Source organism: Salmo salar, chromosome ssa16 (genome assembly GCF_905237065.1).
Source record: "Salmo salar chromosome ssa16, Ssal_v3.1, whole genome shotgun sequence".
Lineage (NCBI taxonomy): Eukaryota > Metazoa > Chordata > Actinopteri > Salmoniformes > Salmonidae > Salmo > Salmo salar.
In genome coordinates, this window is record NC_059457.1 from 62,895,270 (window position 1) to 62,919,367 (window position 24,098).

The following is a 24,098-nucleotide window of genomic DNA, read 5'->3' on the forward strand; positions in this document are numbered from 1 at the left end:
TGTGGACATCCCTTCAAATTAGTGGATTCGGCTATTTCAGCCACACCCGGTGGTGACAGCTGTATAACATTGAGCACACAGCCATGCAATCTGCATAGACGAACATTGGCAGTAGAATGGCCTTACTGAAAAGCTCATTGTCTTTCAATGTGGCACTGTCATCAGATGCCACCTTTCAAATAAGTCAGTTTGTCACATTTCTGCCCTGCTAGAGCTGCCACGGTCAACTGTAAGTGCTGTTATTGTAAAGTGGAAATGTCTAGGAGCAACAATGGCTCAGCCGCAAAGTGGTAGGCCACACAAGCTCACAGAACGGACCACAGAGTGCTGAAGTGCGTTGCACATAAAAATCGTCTGTCCTTGGTTGCAACACTCTGCCGAGTGCCCATCCAAACTGCCTCTGGAAGCAATGTCAGCACAATAACTTTTTGTCGGGAGCTTCATGAAATGGGTTTCCATGGCCGAGCAGCCGCATATAAGCCTAAGATCACCATGCGCAATGCCAAGCGTCAGCTGGAGTTGTGTTAAGCTCGCTGCCATTGGACTCTGGAGTGGAGCAGTGGAGCGTGTTCTCTGGCGTGATGAAGCACGCTTCACCTTCTGGCAGTCTGAAGAGCTAATCTGGGTTTGGCCGATGCCAGGATTACACTACCTGCCCCAAGGCATAGTGCCAACTGTGGAGGAGAAATAATGGTCTGGATTGTTTTCAAGGTTCGGGCTAGGCCCCTTAGTTCAAGTGAAGGGAAATCTTAACACTACAGCATAGAATGACATTCTATATGATTCTGTGTTTCAGCTCGGTCAATACCTGCCAGTCTACACAGCGCAATATCAACCCAGAGCATATCAGACTGCTTTTTCTCTACCACATCTCCGGATTCCTACCGCAAGCTCTGAACCTTTACACCGGATCATCGCAGCTAGCTAGCTGCAATCCGAGTGGCTACTCCTGGCTAACGTCTCTGTCCCGAAGCAAGCACCAGTTAGTCTTGAGCTAGGCCCATCTCCCGGCCAGCCGAAGAGGTCCACCAGCTAATTCTTGGGCTACAATACCTCTTTTGCCTATTGGCCTGGACCTTTTACTGCCGACACGGATCCCCGCCGATCCATCACGACTGGTCTGCCGACATAATCGTCCAAGGTGGCTTCAACAGGCTCTTCCGTTGCGACGTCAATCCCAGCCCTCTAGCTGTCTGAATCGCCTTGTCTCCTGAATCGGCTTGACTCCTGAATCGGCTTCCTGACTCACCTATTTCTGCTCATTGGACCGTATGATCACTCGGGTACACATACCTCTCCCTAATTTCAATATGTCTTGTCTATTGCTGTTTTGGTAAGTGATTATTGTCTTATTTCACTATAGAGCCCCCAGCCCTGCCCAATATGCCTTAGATAGCCCTTTTGTCACACCCCTCACACATGCAGTGACCTCATCTGGCTTAACTGGTGCCTCTAGAGTCACAACCTCTCTCATCGTCACTCAACGCCTAGGTTTACATCCACTGTACTCACATCCTACCATACCCTTGTCTGTACATTGTGCCTTGAATCTATTCTGCCACGCCCAGAAATCTGCTCCTTTTACTCTCTGTTCCAAACGCACTAGACGATCAGTACCCTTATCCTACTCCTCCTCTGGTGATGTAGAGGTTAACCCAGGCCCTGCAGCCCCCAGCACCACTCCCATTCCCCAGGCGCTCTCATTTGTTGACTTCTGTAACCGTAAAAGCCTTGGTTTCATGCATGTTAACATCAGAAGCCTCCTCCCTAAGTTTGTTTTATTCACTGCTTTAGCACACTCCGCCAACCCTGATGTCCTAGCCGTGTCTGAATCCTGGCTTAGGAAGGCCACCAAAAATCTTGAAATTTCCATCCCCAAATACAACATTTTCCGAACGAAATAGAACTGCCATAGGGGGCGGAGTTGCAATCTACTGCAGAGATAGCTGGCATTCTGTCATACCATCCAGGTCTGTGCCCAAACAATTTGAGTTTTTACTTTTTTTAAATCCACCTTTCCAGAAACAAGTCTCTCACCGTTGCCTCTTGTTATAGACCCCCCTCAGCCCCTAGCTGTGCCCTGGACACCATATGTGAATTGATTGCCCCCCATCTATCTTCAGAGTTCGTACTATTAGGTGACCTAAACTGGGATATGCTTAACACCCCGGCCATCCTACAATCTAAGCTAGATGCCCTCAATCTCACACAAATTATCAAGGAACCTATCAGGTACAACCCTAAGTCCGTAACCATGGGCACCCTCTTAGATATCATCCTGACCAACTTGCCCTCTTAATACACCTCTGCTGTCTTCAGCCAGGATCTCAGCGATCACTGCCTCATTGCCTGTGTCCGTAATGGGTCCGCGGTCAAACGACCACCCCTCATCACTGTCAAACGCTCCCAAAAACACTTCAGCGAGCAGGCCTTTCTAATTGACCTGGCCCGGGTATCCTGGAAGGATCTTGACCTCATCCCGTCAGTAGAGGATGCCTGGTTGCTCTTTAAAAGTGCTTTCCTCACCATCTTAAATAAGCATGCCCCATTGAATAAAAAAAAAACTAAGAACAGATATAGCCCTTGGTTCACCCCAGACTTGACTGCCCTTGACCAGCACAAAAACATCCTGTGGTGTTCTGCATCCTGTAGCACTAATTACAAAAAGTTTTGGGATACTGTAAAGTCCATGGAGATTAAGAGCACCTCCTCCCAGCTGCCCACTGAATTGAGGCTAGGAAGCACTGTCACCACCGATAAATCTACGATAATCGATAATTCCAATAAGCATTTTTCGACGGCTGGCCATGCTTTTCACCTGGATACCCCTACCCCTGCCAACAGCTCTGCACCCCCTGCAGCAACCTGCCCAAGCCCCCTCACTTCTCCTTCACCCAAATCCAGACAGCTGATGTTCTGAAAGAGCTGTAAAATCTGGATCCCTACATATCAGCTGGGCTAGACAATCTGGACCCTCTCTTACTAAAATTATCTGCCGAAATTGTTGCAACCTCTATTACTCTCTTTCGTATCGTCTGAGATCCCCAAAGATTGGAAAGCTGCTGCGGTCATCCCCCTCTTCAAAGGGGGAGACTCTCTAGACCCAAACTGTTATAGACCTATATCCATCCTGCCCTGCCTTTCTAAAATCTTTGAAAGCCAAGTTACAGATCACCGACCATTTCGAATCCCACCGTACCTTCTCCACTATACAATCTGGTTTCTGAGCTGTTCATGGGTGCACCTCAGCCACGTTCAAGGTCATAAACAATATCATAACCGCCATCGATAAAAGACAGTACTGTGCTGCCGTCTTCATCGACCTGGCCAAGGCTTTCGACTCTGTCAATCACCGCATTCTAATCGGCAGACTCAATAGCCTTGGTTTCTCAAATGACTTCCTCGCCTGGTTCACCAACTACTTCTCAGATAGAGTTCAGTGTGTCAAATCGGAGGGCCTGTTGTCCGGACCTCTGGCAGTCTCTATGGGGGTGCCACAGGGTTCAATTCTCGGGCCGACTCTTTTCTCTGTATATATCAATGATGTCGCTCTTGCTGCTGGTGATTCTCTGATCCAACTCTACGCAGATGACACCATTCTGTATGCATCTGGCCCTCCTTTGGACACTGTGTTAACAAACCTCCAAACAAGCTTCAATGCCATGCAACACTCCTTCCGTGGCCTCCAACTGCTTTTAAATGCTAGTAAAACTAAATGCATGCTCTTCAACCGATTGCTGCCCGCACCCGCCCGCCCGACTAGCATCACTACTCTAGACAGTTCTGACTTAGAATATGTGGACAACTACAAATACCTAGGTGTCTGGTTAGACTGTAAACTCTCCTTCCAGACTACATTAAGCATCTCCAATCCAAAATTAAATCTAGAATCGACATATTATATTGCAACAAAGCCTCCTTCACTCATGCTGCCAAACATACCCTCGTAAAACTGACTATCCTACCGATCCTTGACTTCGGCGATGTCATTTACAAAATAACCTCCAAATCTCTTCTCAGCAAACTGGATGTAGTCTATCACAGTGCCATCCGTTTTGTCACCAAAGCCCCATATACTACCCACCACACCCAATCACTGAAGCTGGAGACTTTTATCTCCCTCTCTAACTTTCAGCATCAGCTTTCAGAGCAGCTTACCGATCACTGTACCTGTACACAGCCAATCTGTAAATAGCACACCCAACTACCTCATCCCCATATTGTTATTTATCTTCTTGCTCTTTTGCACCCCAGTATCACTACTTGCACATCATCTGCACATCTATCACTCCAGTGTTAATGCTAAATTGTAATTATTTCGCCTCTATGGCCTATTTATTGCCTTACCTCCCTAATCTTCTACATTTGCACACACTGTACATATATTTTTCTATTGTGTTATTGACTGTACGTTTGTTTGTGTAACTCTGTTGTTTGTGTCGCACTGCTTTGCTTTATCTTGGCCAGGTCGCAGTTGTAAATGAGAACTTGTTCTCAACTGGCCTACCTGGTTAATAACCATAAGAGGGTATAATGACAAATTGACCTTAGATCAGCATCTAGAGACAATGTCATCTTCAACCCTATCTGTAATCAGTGGCTTCTGAGCTTCTTTATTCTGTTTTGTTTCTAAGTTTTGTTGGTGGCTTAGCTAGCTTACCTCCCGTTGTCTTTGGAATGGCTTTTGATATTGCCTTTTTTCTCCTGTCCGCTCTGATGTTTCTTTGATGAATGTGTTTGCAAACACCCTACATGTAATGTGGAATACACACACACATTTTTAATGTGTCGCATCAGTTCTCTCCAGAGTTTTCCTCTATGCTTTTCAAAGTCACGATGAGTCATTCCGAACACGGAACCCCCCTCTCCTCTCCGTCCTCGTTCCCCCGCGCCGCCTCCTCATCACCTGACACAAAGCGCTTCACTTCTTCTCTTTGTTTTATGTCAGTTCATTCTGAATTCCGTGAGCACAGTCCCGACTAGGTTATCTCTCCGACAAAGGCTCCTGGGACTGATTTGGGCCTCTTTATCACCGAGGCTTGAAAGCTTGTCTTTGACCAACAGGAGAGTGGGTGTGATCTGTTTGCAGTTTAAACTGCAATCGAACACAATCCCGATTCCCCGCACTCTCGCCTTCCCTTGGGTTGGGATACATCACCTTTCCCTCAGTTTTTATTTTATTTTTCGTGTGTGTGTGTGTGTGTGTGTGTGTGTGTGTGTGTGTGTGTGTGTGTGTGTGTGTGTTGAGATCATAATTTCCCATCTTTGATGTTGGCAGGCTCCCTGGGTGTGCATGCTGCCATGACTTGACAGAATACTGTAATGCTCATAGTACTTGAAGCACTCTGTGGGTCTAGACTATGGGGGACATTTTCCTCTCACAAACACACGCGCTGTGAGCAAACGCACCGTAACATTTTCAATAGACGGGAGAACCGATACTGCAGCTCACCTGGAGCCAGGCAAGCGGAAATACCCCATTCCTCACCACCTCCACCAAAATCATTAGTCAGACCCTTTGTGGATTTTCCTCACACCCCTACCTTTGGACTCAAAGTTGTAACCCTGAACATGTGGAGAACACCACTCAAACCCACAGTTGTGCCAATACTTCCTCCTGGAGATCCACCTCCTGCAGGCTTTTGCTCCAACCCTAATCTAGCACACCTGATTCTACTAATCAGTTGCTTACCGGGACCTTGATGACCGGTATCCAAACCAGTTGATTTACAACAGGGTTTAACTAAAACCATGCACCTACATAGCTCTCCAGGGGGAGAGCTTCTTTGGCCAACCCTGTCGTTGAAAAGTTACAAGTCAATCAGAGGCCGATTGGACAGCGCACCCCCCAAGGGCTACAAATAAGTTTATATGTAAATGACTGAACCTCACCCTACCCCTTTACCCACCGTCCCACCCCAATTTCCCAAAACAAGTTAATATAATTACAGGCAGATTGTACCATGTACTTGCACTGATCAAGCTAGCTCTCCATTCCACTCTGTTTGGAAGTAACCTTACATGGCTGTAAGGGGAGGCATGACTAGGCCCTAAATGAGCCAGTCTTACCATCTGCTGCTAACGAGCTCTGGGAGTGTTTAGGGGACATTTGGGGGGGGGGCTGCATGACTGTAGCAGTGAAGCGTCAAACAGACCAATACCACACGTAATGTAGGGCCAGACATAGGGGTGAGATTTGCAGAGTGAGATTTTGAGATTTAGAGACTGACTGAGTACAGTTTGTTTGTTTTACGAAACACCAAGAGCACCATGAGCACAGTTTGAGCTAGTAGCGAGACACAGTTTGAGTTTCATGAGACACAGCTTGAACAAAGTAACACAGTTTGAGACTTCAGTTCCCCTGAAAGCCCCCACCCTCCTGCCACGGCTAAAACTGTTCCCTCAGTGCCAGTTTGTTTCCCGAGCGGAAATCAATGGAATCTCATTACGGAAAACGATGAGGAATTGCAGATATTGGATGGATTTCGCCCGCCGCTGCTTCATGCCAGCCGACTGCAGGCGGACACGTCCGCTGCCAGCAGGGGGGAGGGGTGTTCTGCTGCGAGGAGTGCCAGGCTGCGATTCCTCACTGAGAGATGCGGCTAATTAGCATCAGAGATGGATGGATGGCAGAGAGAACACAAGCAATTACTCTGTTCAAAAAGAGAGGGAGCGAGAAAGAGAGGGGCTCAGAATATAATTTTTTTCCTCTTGTACCTCCGTTTTACCATGAAAGCATTCCTCGTATTTTATGTCAAGACATTCAGGCCCTCGTTTGAGGCTTATCGTACGCACGTGACTATAAATTGCGAGGGGAGTGAAGTGCTCCAGGAAATTCATTTCCTGTATATGCACAGTATTTTTGATGAATGCGACAGCTGGCTTTAACTACTTGATTGGTGTGTTTTTGCGGCACACTTAGTGGCACTCCAGACGCTTAGTTTTCTGGGGAAAACGAGCAAGAAAGGGTGATTTTCGAGCTTGAAAATCAACTCGTCCTTTACTCAAAAGCCTGTGTTCTTACTGTGTGGTTCTCCATTGGCTATGACATTTGTCTTTTACTGTGAGGGAAAATAGTCCGTCAGTCTTGTATGGCAGTCTGTAGTCCGGTCAAATTCGTAACGTTTTAATTTCTTACGACAAAAGGGTCATCCATGGTGGGAAGAGTGGGCTGCCACATGGCACTCTTAACTTTCTCAGTGCAGGAGGGGAACCCCAGCCTCTCACAATGTCCCATGGGCTGCATGTGGCCTGGCCTCAGCTGCTTAGTGTGTCCAGAGACAGTCTGGTCCTCTGTAAGCTACCCTGCCTGTAGAACACATTAACACTGGCTCTGCGATCCACAGCAACACACACACACACACACACACACTTACACGACATCATCAGGCTCATAACCAAAATGTGTGTGAGTTTAATAGGAAACAGAATTTAATATGATCTTCTCTGTTTTGTGTCCAAAAGATTTATACTCTACCCTGTTGCCATGGTGAGCAGTTATGCCCTGGGGTGTATGGGTGGGATGGAGGTTGAGGGGTCAGACTCCAGGAAGTGTTAACCACCACCACCACCCTAGAGGAGTCGAAGCCTTTCGGCACACACACTTTTCTGTTCACTATTCATAGAGACTGACACTAACCCGCTCGATAGCTACAACATGAACAAAATGATAAAGTACATCATTTTATATTCTTGTTTGATGGTGCACTAGTAGTCCACTGGCCAATGATCAAATTCACCCATCCAACTCTGTTACTAAAATGTTTGGAGTGAATTTCGGCTCTCTATGCTGACATTCTCTCTGTCCTCTCTTGTTGTCTTTCTTTCCCACCCTCTTTCCTTCTCTCGGTCTGTCGCTCTCTTTGTCTCCCTGTCTCTCCCTCCCCTTTCTCTCCCCCGCTTTCTCTCCCGCTCTTTTGCTCTTCTTATCTCTTTCTTTGCTTCTCTCTCCCCTCTTATCCCCCTCTCTCTCTCTCTCTCTCTCTCTCTCCCTCTTTCTCTCTCTTTCTCTCTCTCTCTCTCTCTCTCTCTCTCTTTCTCTCTTTCTCTCTCTTTCTCTCTCTTTCTCTCTTTCTCTCTTTCTCTCTCTCTCTCTCTCTCTCTCTCTCTCTCTCTCTCTCTCTCTCTCTCTCTCTCTCTCTCTCTCTCTCTCTCTCTCTCTCTCTTTCTCTCCTCCATCTCTCCCTCTTCCCCAGAGACACATATGACCAAACTTAACATGCAACCGAGCGGCTCTAACCTGAACCCTGGCCCCCGGCTTCCCGCTCTCCCTGGCTTCGTCCCAAATAGCACCTTATTCCCTATAGTGCATTACTTTTGACCTGGGCCCATAGGACCAGCTCATAGGGCACTGTTCAAAAGTAGTGCACTATGTAAGGAATAGGGTGCCATTTGGAACATGGCCGACGAGACAAATGCCACACAGCGACTACAGCCATTACCCCGCACCTCTTTGCATAATGCCTTTAACCTTCACACAAAGATTGAGCGGCTCAATACTCAATACCCAAATGGCCTACCCCTCGGCATAATGTGGTTTATGCTCATGGTTGATGTCTAGCTTGAGACATGGAGGGTTGGCGACAGGTAGCCTAGTGGTTAGAGCGTTGGGCCAGTAACCGGAAGTTTGCTGGATTGAATCCCCGAGCTGACAAGGTAAAAAATCTCTCTTGGCTTAGTGGTAGCCCTTCCCTACCACTAAGCCATTCTGAGGCGTATCATGTGACGGTGGGGGTAGACAGGCATGTATTTGTAATAACATTATTTGTCCTCTCTCACTTGACTGTAGGCTACAGCTACGTCTAACCAATGTTAACCCTTACCCATATAGCTAACGCTAACCCTAATATGAACCTTAACACTAAGCCGGCTTAGCTAGTGATGGTGGGGGGGTTACAGACAGACAGACAGACAGACAGACAGACAGACAGACAGACAGACAGACAGACAGGTGTGTAATATTGACCATTATGTGCCCCTCTCCTCCACAGATGGCCGTGAGAGGACCTGATACCCGCCCGGCACCCTGCTATGAGGACGTGGAGCGACAGTACGCAACCCACTCCAGGTAGGCTGTGTGTGCGCATCAGGGTTGGGCTCAATTCGAATTGTTTGTAGGTTCATTTCAGGAAGTACATTTTAATTACAATTCAACAATCGAAAAAGAAGGCATTTATTGTTTTCAGTGACTTCTCAATAAATTGCTTTTTATTTGTAAAGTTTTTTTACATTTGTGAATTTTTATTTCAAATCACTTCCTGAATTGACTGCCTTCAATTTGAATTGAGCCCAACCTTGGCGTATGTGTGCATGCACGTCTGTCTGTCTGTCTTCTTATCTGTTTTAGGCCACCATCAATACAATACAATACACACACACACACACGCACACGCACACGCACACACACACACAGACGGCAGCAGAGAGAGTAATCCTCTTTAGAGCTTATAATTAAATCTGGAGTGTTTGCCTTGGGAAAGCCTCCTCATCCCGGGAGTAGCCCTGACCAGCTCCTGGGAGACGAAGAATAGACGGAGGATGGATCCTTTCTCTGCGCCACAGAGGTCCACCTAGACTATGCATGAGCATGATGCGGTTCTGTGAAGCTCAGTTAGCGGAGCACGGCCCAATGCCAAAGTCGCGGGTTCGATTCCGACTGGGACCACCCATACGGAAATGTTTGCATGCTCTACTGTAAGTCGCTTTGAATCAAGGGTCTGCTAAATGACATACATTATATGCTGTAACACTCTCTATTCGTCTGACTCAACGTCCTCATGTCAGATGGCTCTTACACACGTGCCCACGTGTAGACTTAGTTCCTGCTGTACACATACTCAAACACTCACACATTCCCCCCCCCCACACACACACACTGCTGTGTTAGTCCCCCAGCGCTAACCAGGAGTGTGGTGGGCCTGGGAGACAACCAGAGCACACAGTGGAGTGGTGCGGAGAGAGCTGTCATTTCACGGGTTATTGCTCCGGCTGATATGAGGGGCGCCAAGGAGAAGGGAGTGGAGCCACGCTGACTGAGATGCCCTAAAACTGAACAGAGCATCCACTGAAAGGAGCAGTGTGACTGACTAGGTCTGGACTGTGAGCTAAAGCCTAAGGCTTTATGCAAGTAGGCCCTTCCTGAGCTAATGCTAAGCTTATGCTAACACATGTCTCAGCCTACGTAACTCATGGTTACTCACACTCGACCGGCGTCGAATCGCAGGCGGTTAAATGAACTGTCGAGAGAAATGTCAGAGCTGTCGCTTAGCCCTCTCTTCTTATTTTAGTTAGAGGTGTCAACCCCACAAGCCTTTGTTCAAGTCTCTGTGTGAGACTACAGTACAGAGTGACAAGAGCATTCAACCACTGGTGGAGAGCAGCACGTCTTCAGCACCAGAACAAAGAGAGAAGAAAGTGTCGCACGCACTGCCTCCGAATGATTCATTGCAAACCTTATATGTTTGCTCTCTTGTTTTAGATGTTCACTCGAGGATGAAACAAGCCCTGTACCCCAGAAACACTACATCTCCCCGAAGCGTCAATACCAAGATGGGGGACCTAAATTTATTCCAGGAATTTGACAAAACAAAGAGCGAGAGATTGGTGGGGAGGGGGGTATATTTCTGGGTTTGGAGGGGAAATAATACAGAAAGGGGGAGAGTGATATGGAGAGAGAAATAGAGAGGGAGGTGAAATAAATGTGTTTTTCAAACCAAGCTGAACTTTGCGCGAGATCCCCCCCCGGGGCCCAGCTCATTGAGAGTCATTTCCTCTCAAATGAGTGCGTCTCTGCTGTGCGGCTGTGTTCCATTAGCATACATTTGGCCTGTCTTTTGTGAGGAAGGAGCCGGCACTTGCTGGGGATGCGGCTGGGGCTGCACGTCTGGAAAGTCCAGTGCCTTAGGGGGGGAATGGTGGTACCCCTCTATTCTCCCCATCCCAACCCCTACTCCTGTAGTGGGGATCAGCTTTTCCCTAGCCTGGGGTGTTGGTGCTCGGGGGGAGAGGGAGGGAGGGAGGGAGGGGTAAAACACACACTCATTCTACCCCATATGGAGCACATTAAGGTCGTTACTGTTCTGAAGCACTGGGTCATGGGCTCCACGGCTCAGCCCCAGGTTATCCAGTCTGAACGGCCCATGACCCCATAGGTGATTGGATTAGGCCGCTGAGCCGAGGCTGTGTGCGTGAACAGTGGTCGCTGGGCTGATAATTGTGTGATTAATGTGCAGCCGGTGGCCAGTGCTTCAGATGGAGGACTGATATTACCCTCATCAATTGGGGTCTGCAGAAGAGGTGTGTGTGGTCTGAATGGCACATTTAACTCCAGAGCTACTGTAGTAATGTAAATGTCTTCACAAAGTGCAAGGCTACACTATTAACCAGAAAGGTTGTCTGTGTGTACTCTTCAACACACGAGGACCAGTCTGACCACACATACACTCTGCACCTGACTTTAACCTTCCCTGGTCTCAGCTCAGTAGTTTTGTTCCACGGCACCTATCTCCGACCCACTGATCGGTGGTCTCTTCTCTCCTCCTAATGATCCGTGATTGGAGCTGTGTGTGGGTGGGCGTTTTCTCCCTCGTGAGCATGGCTTCGCTCTCCGACAGATGGCCACGTCAGCACTGCATGTCGCCTAAACAGGTGCATGCTGGGTAAATGTTTGATCAGCACATGAGCATCGGTCTCTCACTAATCTCATCCCTTACTTCTCGTTTCAATTCAGATCATTTCAATTCATTGACCTTTTTATTGGTATGCTAAGTCATTTTAGGTTTCTCAGACCCAAACGTAGACTTTCCATATTCACGACGCTCCTCGCTGTATGTATCAAGCGTCTCAGAGTAGGAGTGCTGCTGATTTAGGATCAGTTTTGTCTTTTAGATCACAATGAATAAGACTACATGGACAGGGGAGACCTGGGCCTGTATCCATAAAGCGTCTCAGAGTAGGAGTGCCTTATGATCACAATGGAAACAATTACATGGACAGGGGTGAACTGATTCTAGATCAGCACTCCTACTGTGGGAAACTTTGAATACGAGTCCTGGTTTGTTCTTCAAGTCACATTGCTCCCTTTTGTGGCAGTGTGTTGCCGTTTCGGGCCGAAGTAAATGCAGGCCGCAGCACTCTTTCCCCCGCTAACTCTGTTTTCGCTGAAACGGACCCGTAATGAAATCAGTATTTTGGAAATTAAACTGGTTGAGCCGTTAGGCTTTCATAAAGTCATCGCCTCAGTGGGCTCTGGCTACCTGGAGAGATCACGCTCTTTCTGTCTCCCTCTTTCGGTCTCTCCCTCTCCAACAGACACCGAGGCAGGCACAAGCATTTCTGGAAAATGAAATCATGGATTTATAAATAAAACAAAGGATAAACACACACTTTGAGAGCGAGTGAGTGAGAAGGTCTTTGACCGCTGACCAATGAAGTCACAAAACAGACGGAAAGATCTAGTCAAGGCTGACAATGTATTGTAGATCTGAACCAGTTGAAGTACCAGTAGTTAAATCTGGAATGTGTATTTTTACTTTATAGATGGCCACTTAGTAATTGGCCACCAGCATATCTGATAGAATTGTTGGTGCTATTCAGTGTCATTTTAGTGCGTGTTACTCCTGTGTAAAGGTCTCAGTGGGATACAGTGCTGCAAAGTGTAATTCACACTGTACTCACTATAGAGTAGACAGAGTGATGGCAAACACAGAGACATTTTGTGTGTGGGTGTGTGCATACATGTCTGTGTGAAAGCCCCCTCCCCAATATTTATCTAGGTTGGTTTGATTAACACACATAACCTCTCTCTATTTCAGCCTAATGGTTTTCCTTTAAAGGGATACTTTGGGATTTTGACAATGAGGCCCGTTATCTACTTCTCCAGAGTCAGATGAACTCGTGGATACCATTTGTATGTCTCTGTGCCCAGTATGAATGAAGTTAGAGGTAGTTTTGCGACTAGCGCAATGAATGGAAATCTATGGGTGTTTAGTTCTGGGGAAGTAGATAAAAGACTGTATTACCAAAATCCTGAAAGTATCCCTTTAATGTGAAACCAGCCTGGTCTGGCCTCTGTCTCCAGCACTCAGCCTGCCATGTGTGTGTATGTCTATCCCTCCGTCTGTCCGTTATTTTGGAAAGTCCATAGCACAAACTGAAACACTCGCAGGTATACACACACACGTATGCAGATTGTCAGTAAGTGCTATGGATCCTACAGAGAATGGGTTAGATCCCCTCCAAGCAACCCCTCGGTGGCCTCCATGGCTGCTAGCTACCAGCTGTGTTCCCTCACACCAATGGAGTGTATTGAGGGTCAGGTAAGAACCACAGGGCCTAATTATCCTTCCGTTTCCTTGGGCAGGTGCAAATAGTCCCCCTCACTCACCAGGGCCAAATTCCTCCTTGTCGTAAGGCGGAAACTATGCCCAAATGTCATTGCGCACACACACACACAAACACACAGCGCATAGACACATACACATAACACACACACAACACGCCACATAGAGACACGCAGACCACGTAAACACACACCACATGCACCATCTCCCCGTTTTCGGGCCACATCTCACGGGCTGTTTGCATGGTGTAGGGTGTGTCCCAAAATGTAAATAGCACCCTATACCCTACATGGTGCACTACTTTTGACCAAAGCCTTATGGTCCCTGGTCAAAAGTAGTGTGCAATATAGCGAATAGGGTGCTATTTGGGATGCAGCCATTGAGTGTTGACAGTTGAGAGGTGTGAGTCTGATTCATTACATGACATGTTATTAGTAGCGTTCACTTGGCCCATGTGGATAGGATCACACCTCCCTCTGTCAGGTTGTATTACATGACCAAAAGTATGTGGACACCTGCTCATCGAACGTCTCATTCCAAAATCATAGAGTTTGTCCGCCCTTTGCTGCTATAACAGCCTCCACTCTTTGGGAAGGCTTTCCACTAGATTTTGGAACATTGCTGCTTCCATTCAGCCACGAGCACGATGTTGGGCGATTAGGCCTGGCTCGCAGTCGGCGTTCCAATTCATCCCAAAGGTGTTTGATGGGGTTGAGGTCAGTGCTCTGTGCAGGCCAGTCAAGTTCTTCCACACTGATCTCGACAAACCATTTCTGTATGGACCTCGCTTTGTGTACGGGGGCATTGTCATGCTGAAACAGGAAAGGGCTTTCCCCAAACTGTTGCCACAAAGCACAGAATCGTCTAGAATGTCATTGTATGCTGTAGTGTTAAGATCTCACTTCATTGGAACTAAGGGGCCAAGCTCGAACCATGGAAAAACAGCCCCGACCATTATTCCTCCTCCACCAACCTTTACAGTTGCATTCAGCCAGGTAGTGTTCTCCTGGCATCGGACTGCCAGATGGTAAAGCATGATTCTCTCCAGAGAACGCTCTTCTACTGCTCCAGAGTCAAATGGCAGCGAGCTTTACACCACTCCAGCCGACGCTTGGCGTTGCGCATGGTGATTTTAGGCTTGTGTGTGGCTGCTCGGCCATGGAAACCATAAGCTCTTCAGTAAGGCCATTCTATTGCCAATGTTTGTCTATGGAGATTGCATGGCTGTGTGCTGGATTTTATACACCTGTCAGCAACGGGTGTGGCTGAAATAGCCGAATTCACTCATTTGAAGTGGTGTCCACATACGTTTGTGTATATAGTGTATATTGTGTATATACAGACACAAACATGCACACACACACGTACATATACATACCCACATACACACACATCCATTATACTGACATACATTTAGATACACGCGTGCATCCACAATCACCTATACACTCACATGTATACATGGAGTTTGAAAACACTCTTTGCACCCTCCTCTCTCTCTATCTCTCCTAGAGTTAGTGACAGTAGAGCTCTCACTGTTCACTCACAGGCATGCTCATTGTGACAGCTCTGCACCTGTTGACTGTGCGTCATAACAAGTTGTGTATGTGCTTCCCTTGGGAGATCTCTGTGGTGTGTGGGGCAGTGGGCTAGGCATGCCAGACATCAACAACATGTGGTTTATGTAGACTTGACCACCCAAACACGGACATACAGGTGGTCCCTTATCATTCAGCACCGGGGCCCCTATGATGTCACTAAGGGCCCAGAGAAGTGATAAGGAGGGAGAGAAAGAGAGCCAGAGATGGAGAGAAATGAAAGCCAGATGTTTCATCACTAGGGATTAGCAGCCGGCCAGCGGGGGTTTTGAGGGAGGGGAGAGCACCTGAGCCTTCACCCCAGCTCAAGGCCTCCAAACAGGCTTTCACCTCCACATCCTTCTCCATCTTCCCACTAGCCTAAACATCTTTCCACCAGCTTACACAGGCCAAATCTGCCCCCGAAATGACCCTTTCACAGCATCACATCTATTAATCTATCCCTTTATCCGTCTCTCCATCCAGAGATTGAGGGATGGCTGGATTGATGAGTAGATCGACATTTATTATCCTCCGAGGATGTAGAGCTGGCGGGTGGGATGTGGTTTATGATCGTGTGTGTGTGTGTGTGTGTGTGTGTGTGTGTGTGTGTGTGTGTGTGTGTGTGTGTGTGTGTGTGTAAAGCATGTTGGTATCACAAACGCATGTATGAAAATGAGCAGGGAATTTACCAGGGCAGTTTCACCTCTATCTGACCTGGGAGAAGGCCTAGTTTTGGGCTTTGGTTCTGGTTGTTGGCTGTGTGTGTAACTTAGCCCAGGCAGGGCAGAGCGTGGGCAGGGAAAAATGTGAATGGGGCTGTGAAAGTTGATCCATCCTGCCTCTGTGAGTCGCCCTGCGTGTCTCCTTACCCCAGGAGCTTAGCCCCCTAATCACCCCACAGTCACTGGGAGGGAATCAGAGACACCCAGCTGCCTGCAGCCTCCTTACTGCGCTACCCCCCCCGGGTCACACACACTCACTCACACACCCAGCCACCCCAGTCATAGACTGTTCTCTCTACTACCGCATGGCAAGCGGTACCAGAGTGCCAAGTCTAGGACAAAAAGGCTTCTCAACAGTTTTTACCCCCAAGCCATAAGACTCCTGAACAGGTAACCAAATGGTCACCCGGACTATTTGCATTGTGTGCCCCACCACCATCCCTCTTTATGCTGCTGCTACTCTCTGTTTATCATATATGCATAGTCACTTTAACTATACATTCATGTACATACTACCTCAATTGGCCCGACCAACCAGTGCTCCCGCACATTGGCTAACCGGGCTATCTGCATTGTGTCCCACCACCCGCCAACCCCTCTTTTACGCTACTGCTACTCTCTGTTCATCATATATGCATAGTCACTTTAACCATACCCACATGTACATACTACCTCAATAAGCCTGACTAACCGGTGTCTGTATATAGCCTTGCTACTCTTATTTTTCAAATGTCATTTTACTGTTGTTTTATTTCTTTACTTACACACACACACCTTTTTTTTTCGCCCTATTGGTTAGAGCCTGTAAGTAAGCATTTCACTGTAAGGTCTACACCTGTTGTATTCGGCGCACGTGACAAATAAACTTTGATTTGATTTGACACTCATTTACACACAAGCTTATGCACACACACAAGTTGATTTTTTTAAATTGTCTACACTCTCTAATATGTTTCTACCCCACCCAGTCTAGGACAGCACCCGGTTACCCCGGCCGAGACAACTACTACACCCCTAAAGAGTCCCAGCCCCTCCAGCCTGCCCCGGGCCACCTCGCCCCCTGGGCCACCACAGGTGGACCCCAGGTAGTACCCATCCTCGCCCCACCGGGCTGACCAGCGCCAGGAGGTACCCCCCACACCAGGCACCCGTGCCCCCCGCTACGAGACAGTGGGCAGGGGCGGTTACCGTGACGCCAGCCCCGGCCGATTCGCCACCCCTGAGCGCTACCCCGGCGGCTACAGGGACAGCAGGCAGCCGGACCCACGCCAGAAGAACAGCATGATTGGAGCGGTGTAGGTGCGATAGCTAGATGGACTCAGACTGGGATTGCAGAATTCTGGTAACTTTCCCCAAATTCCCCAGATTTTCTGGGAAAATCCCAGTTGGAAGATTCCCGGGTTTCTGCCTTATTTCTTCTTGATTCCCGGAATCTTCCAACCAGGATTTCTGGAAAACCTTGGAATTCTGGAAAGATTACTGATTATTTCAACCCTAAATCAGACCCACTCATTGCTGCTCTACACCCCCCTGTCTGAAAACATCCTCGCCCCCCTACCTCGTTTGGTGTCTGCAAATCTGAAGGAATCAGATTGGTGTAAGTAATAAGGCTCCAACTAGACGTCCAATGGGCGTGAGCTATACTGCTTACACCAGGTCTTTGAGAGCTACAAACATCAAAGCAGTAGGGGAAGGGCTGTGTCCCAAATGGCACTTTATTCCCTATCTAGTGCACTTCTTTTGACCAGGGTTCATAAGGCTACGGACACAGCCCAGTAGTTCTCTGCTCAAAAAGATGACTGCTATGGTGTGTGGTCATCCACACCCCCTCCCAAAATGGCTGCTGTGCCATTTTTTCCCCTTGCATTACTTGACATAGATCCAGAAAAAGTCCAGAACTGGCATAGTCCTTTATGTGATGAATAAATATAGTTAGTCAACACAGAGCATACATTTTAATTTCTTCAACAGTGTCTTTATGATAACCTAAATTTGGCCGTTTTTAAATCAAACACCACACACATTATACTTTACTTAAAAAAAGCACATTATGGGCAGCAGAAATTTGTTTTAGGCAAAAAACTGTTAATGGAAGGTTTATTAGCAAAGGCCACAACCAAAACACATTCAAAAAACACCCACATCTAAAAAGGTGGATGGAAGGGACACGGCAGGCGGGCAAAGATGCTTTGATGTGGACTTCATTTCCTGTCCCTACTTCCCGTTCCTCTGACCTTGTTTCTTAGGATCAACTTCCTGTCCAGTGTCAGCTTCTTGTCCAGTTGTCTTTTTGTCTTCCGTTATCTCGGGTATAGGGTGCTTTTTGAGTCAAAACCCTAACTTCACCATCCCTGGCCTCTCATTGTTGTTCCAGAAGGGGAGGGGCCTGTTTTTAAGCTTGTGCAAAAAGTTTGTGCAACCCTGCAAGAGTTTGGCTGGTATTCAATTAAAAGTCTCTTTCCAATCTGTACATTGTCTATCTCCAGTCATTCTGGAACCCTGTGAATCAAAATACATTATTTACATCCCCACACATGCATAAAGAAACACATTTCTAAACACGTCTCTATACATACTGTACACATATAGACCTTTACTGCTTCTAAAACATGTCAGCAGCTGAGAGGAGTGTTCTGATGATGGCCTGGTCCATAAACCACCCCTTCCAAATGGCACCCTATTCCCTACATAGTGCACTACTTTTGACCTGGTCAAAAGTAGTGCACTAAATAGGGAATACGGTGCCATTTGGGACACAGCTACATTCTCCAGTGATGAAGGCCTAAGAGAGACACTTAAACATGTTACTCATATGCACCGGGATTATTATCCTTTCTCGCCATTGATATAATTTCCTCTGTGTGACGGTAAAGAATCACAACGCTGACCATACCATGTCATATTGTACATTGATGACGATACATTTTAACCTTTGTAAATGATTGTTTTTATATTATGCTGTGCATTAAATATACATTGTAAATGATCATATACAATATGCAAAGATGAATAAATGTATTGTTCACCAATTTAGCTGTCTCATTTAACAGAATGATGAAATTGCAAAGTTATGCCAATTGTCCTGATTATGAGTCACCAATATGATGACTCATCTCGCCCAAATGATTCATTAAGATTTTCAACCCAGTTTAGCTTTCCCATTTCAGATAAATTAGCCCTCTATGATAACAGAGAGGCCCAGGGTGCTTCCCAAATGGCACCCTATTCTCTACATAGTGCCATACTTTTGAACAGGTCCCATTGGACCGGCTCATAGGGCTCTAGTCAAAAGTATTGCACTATTTAGGGAATAGGGTGCCATTTGGGACGTAGACCCAGTCTTACTGCTGATAAAGACCGAATCACCCTCAACAATTAAGACTGAGGAGATCTCTGTGCTGAAGTGATTACCTCCCAATTTGCTCCCACGGAAAAGGAAGATCTGGCTGATTGGTGGAATTAGAGGTTGAAATTAGGATAATTAGAATCTGTTGAGAGCTCATTTTATCAGTTAGTGTTTAATTACCGCCGAGGCCAGTCAGTGTTTTCAGACTTCATCCCAAATGGCGCCCTATTTCCTACATAGTGCATTGCTTTTGACCAGGGCCAGTAGGGCATATTGGGGCCGATTCTGACCCGAGTTAAGCGTGCGTAAATGGAACGTAATTTCCTTTAATGCACTCTCTATGCGCATTCTGACCTTGAACTTAAACATGAGAATAGCATGCTGTTCATTTTGGGTGGAGATCTAAGAAATAAAGGTGTGTTTGAGGTGTGTCTACAGATGTATTCTGACCTTGACGCACAAGGAAACCATGAATAACATATGTATTGTGGCCCATTTACCTCAGTGAAGTAGGCTATAAATAACTATGCAGTTATTCAAAAATGTTATTGTGTGCCCTCATAATTTGCGTGGATGCAATTTGGAATACCAAACTATAGGGTTATGTAGGGCTGAACCTGCCGAGTTGATGTATGCGCTTTAAAATGTTTTTCAACGTTTTATTTAAAAATTTGTATCATGTTAAATATTAGCCACTATCAGGAGCCACCGTCAGTAATACCCACAGATATTTATACACTGAATAAAAATATAAACGCAACATGTAAAGTGTTGGTCCTGTGTTTTATGAGCTGAAATAAAAGATCCCAGAAATGTTCCATTCTCACAAAAAGCTTAATTCCCCCACATTTTGTGCACACTTTTTTTTTCGGCCCTGTTAGATAGCAATTGTCTTTTGCCAAGATAACCCATCCACTTGCATCATTCCATTCCGTTTACCTTTCCTCTGTCATGTCTGTGTAGCTGTTCCTGAGGGTCGCTATCATTAGTCGGTCTTATTAGGCTAACGTTGTGCAATCATTTGGGACACGTATCCTATTTGAATCATTATGGAACTCAGACCACACGTAGCAGGTTAAAGCTGGAGCCTGGCGCACGGTTCACTGGACCGTTTTCATACAGTTCCATGATTAGGGGAGATTTCTAGGACTATTGTTCAACTCTTATTGTACGCTGTTTTTCCACCTTCCTATAACTCATAGATTGAACTTGAATATAACAACTTTCAGAATGAATCAAACCACTGTATTTTTGATTCATTGATATATTTAGTGCGTAAAGGCTCTCCAAACCTTATGATTCCTTCATACCTAACCTAACCTAAAATGTGCATAAATTAGGGAACCACGCCTGCAAAGGCCGTTATACACCTGCGTAAGGTAAGTCTAAATACCAACTACTGAGAAGTGTGTAGGAAAGGCATACATTTCTTAAGTCGGAATCGGGCGCATAGTGAATAGGGTGTCATTTGGGATGCAACCTTAAACTTCCACAGATCACTGTGTACCCTATACCCAGACTATGGTGAAACACCTTGACACCCTTCACGCCACCTGGGCCTTGTTCATTAGTGCACACCGTATCAAAAGGATTTGCAACAGAAAAATAGATGTGCATTTAGTCCAGGTAGTCCCTTCCTGTTTCAATCTAATTTCTTCTGTTTGATGCCTAATAAATACAACCAGGACTGGGTTGACCCCTTTACCTAACCTGGGTTGTGTTCATTAGTGTTGTCTTCAAAATGTTCTGCAAAGGAAAACGATGATCAGCTTTTCTTATTGAACAAGTCCAGTTAGTCCGTTCCTGTTTCAGGCCATTGTTCTGCATTTGGTGCCTAATGAACACCATTCTGACAAAAAAGAGATTATCCAGACAAGTGATATTATATCTGTGTAATGCATGGTATTTATGCATGTATTTGTCTCTAATCTTTAAGATATACCATATAGGATACAGAGAACCTCAAAGATATTGTGGTAAGCATCAATTTAAGGGGAACTCCAAAGGAACTTAAATATGGCTACCAGGCCTCACACTATGCAATACTTTAAATTTGAGCGTCTGTCCCATTGTACTCATTCTACTTCTGAGAGCCAGGACTGTCAGTCTGTGCGAGTGTGTCGTCTGTCAGTCTTTCTGTCTGACTGTCTGTAAGAGTGTGTGTCTGTCTCTCTCCCACTCAGGCACGGTCACGGACAGACACAAGAAATCCTCTATCATGCCGCATGACAAATCCACTGTCACACCCCATTATATGGAGTCGGCCATGTTCACAGGGTCACGGTCCCTCATTTGGCGCCTCAGCCATCTTATCATGCTTTATGTCGGGTTTGTTTTTAATCTTCATGTCAAGGTCTTATCATTTCCCCACTTTGAGACAGAAGTAGTCTCACTCGAATAAAAGGCCCATCACAGGAAGCTGTATCTGCTGAGTCACATTTCGACTCCGTTTTCTACTTCCTCTGTCAGTTCTGAATAGCTGGCCTTTGTATTTTTGATATTCTAGAAATTCAGCTAATTTCTTTCCTTTTTTCCCACTTCTACTTTCTATTTGTCAGTTCTGAATGTCTGGTCTTTCTTTTTGTTCTCCTCAATTCTACAAACCTTTTTATATATTTTTTTACTTGTTTTCTTTTTCTGGGCTAGCTCGAAGGGGTGATGTTAATTAATTTGAAACCTCCTAATTTCACATTCTGTGAATCCCCCCAAAAACACGTAATCCTAAAAAAGCCAGGCTCAAGGTGCTCTAGTCGTTTCAAGAAAGTAGAAAATAAGCAGCTGTATCACCGCCTGGTACGGCAACTGCACCACCCACAACCGCAGGGCTCTCCAGAGGGTGGTGCGGTCTGCACAATGCCTCACCGGGGGTAAACTACCTGCCCTCCAGGACACCTACAACACCTGATGTCACAGTAAGTCAAAAAAGATAATCAAGGACAACAACCACCAGAGCCACTACCCGTTCACCCCACTTCCATCCGGAAGGCGAGGTCAGTACAGATGCATCAAAGCTGGGACAGAGAGATAGAAACTGTTTTTCAATCTCAAGGCCATCAGATTGTTAAACAGCCACCACTAGCACAGAGAGGCGGCTGCCTACCTACAGACTTGATATCATTGGCCACTTTAGTAAATAGAACACTAGTCACTTTAATAATGCCACTTCAACAATGTTTACATATCTTGCATTACTCATCTCATATGTATATAGTGTATCCTTTACTATCTACTGCATCTTAGCCGCTCTGTCACTGCTCATCCATATATTTTATAGTTATATATTCTCATCCCATTCCTTTACTAGATTGTGTGTATTAGGTTTTGTTGTGGAATTTGTTAGATATTACCTGTCAGATCTAGAAGTATAAGCATTTTTCTACACTTGCAATAACATCTGCTAACCATGTGTATGTGACCAATAAAATTTGATTTGATTTGAGCTTCCCTATTCCACCAGCGCCTCCTAGCACACAGCTTGTTAACATGTGTCAATCAAAGCCCTACTCTGGAGATTGTGAAGCGGAAAACAGTTATCAGTCCTATGCAGCCCCTAAAAAAATTCTAGAGCTGAGCGTTCAGGAGCATGTAGGAGTCCCGTACGCCCTCGCATTGCCCGAAACCGCGACACAGACGAGTTCTCGATGTCTTCATGACCTCACCCTCTTTATAAAACCACATTCCGATGCATTAAGCCCTATTCCATCGTCCATCACCGCAGTCCCGCATTCATTTCAACCCCTCCTTATCATGACATCATGAGCTCCGTATCAGAGCTAATCAGACTTCACTGTGTAGCCTGAGTGGATTTCCTAATTTCATTATATACTCCATTATATAGCCAGAGACTCATGGGCTGGGTCCCAAATGTCACCCTCTACCTATATGGTGCACCAATTTTGACCAGAGCAAAAAAGTAGTGCTCTATGTAGGGAATAGGGTGCCATTTGGGATGTACTACGGTCTTGGGGTTATACGGCCATGGGAATAGGAAAGTGGGCAGGTAACATGGAGTTAAAATGGGGATGTTTAAGTGGGTGCTTCAATGGAGATGGGAATGACAGGCTGATAGTCATTGACTGGACCTTCACCTGTCCTCATATCCATTGGACTAACACAGCCGGCTGCAGAAAGCGCTGTGGCTTTCAGCAGGCTCCGGGGTGAACTTTTCCCTAGGTACAGATCTAGGATCAGCTTCCCCTCCCCTAATCTAAACCTTAAAACAAAACGTAACTCAAGAACCAACTTCTGTTGTTGAAAAAAGCTTACGTGACATCGATAGTAGTCAGAAACATTCATTAATGCCAAAATTGACAAAGTGCAAGTAGGTTAATTTTGGTCGTAAAGTCAATATTGTCCAAACCTGAGTTTTGTGAGATTTGTGTACAAGAGTCCATCATTACTTACTTGAGGGTTGGGTTTTGATTTCAACAATGCCCACTACCATGGGATAAACAGCTGCGGTGATTGCAGTCTATCCAATCGTACGGCAGAACACACAATGAGACAGACCTGCATAGCGGATCGAACTTGCATTTTTTTACTTAAGAAATACTGCACCAAACACCTTAGCTAGATATAAAATTGCGCCACTGAAGTCTCTGCAAAAATGTAGATTTATTAGAGATATCTTGAGTTATCTTATATTCATTCTATTTTGAGGAAGTGATACTGGATTTGATCCTATGGTGTCTCATGGGGGACAAACATCAGTAACTGCCACATCGAACCACACCCCCAAAACTGAAATCTAATTTTTCTTAATGAGCAATAGAAAAACACGCGGAATCGGTGCGTTCAGTCGCTCTTTAACCATTAGTGGGGAAAAGCTAAACTGACCCAAGATCAGAGTCCAGGGCAGGGTTGTTCAAATTCAGTTTTTTGTTTCTAACTGGTTGTTAATTGCACTCACCTGGTGCCCCAGGTCTTAATCAGTCCTTGATCAGAAGGAGAGGATGAAAATGAGTGTTTTGGCTCTGCAGGACTGACATTGAACAGCCCTGGTCTAGGGGTAACTTCACCCAACTTCAGACTTATTTTATTTATTCGGCTGACTTATTTGTGAGATTTCTCCCTTGAATCAGACTTTGTACATGGTATACGTGTGCAATAC

General features: G+C 46.0%; 1 protein-coding gene across 1 annotated transcript in view; it reads left to right on the forward strand.

Annotated features, from left to right (window-relative positions):
• The window catches only part of LOC106574327 (partitioning defective 3 homolog B), a 241,797-nt gene extending 223,126 nt beyond the window's left edge, over window positions 1-18,671 (forward strand). The window contains exons 23-24 of the mRNA XM_045696696.1: window positions 8,991-9,067; window positions 16,611-18,671. Of these exons, the coding sequence (XP_045552652.1) occupies window positions 8,991-9,067; window positions 16,611-16,731 (198 nt within the window). The 3' untranslated portion in view covers window positions 16,732-18,671. The remainder of the gene's footprint in view (window positions 1-8,990; window positions 9,068-16,610) is intronic.
• Window positions 18,672-24,098: the final 5,427 nt, after the last annotated feature.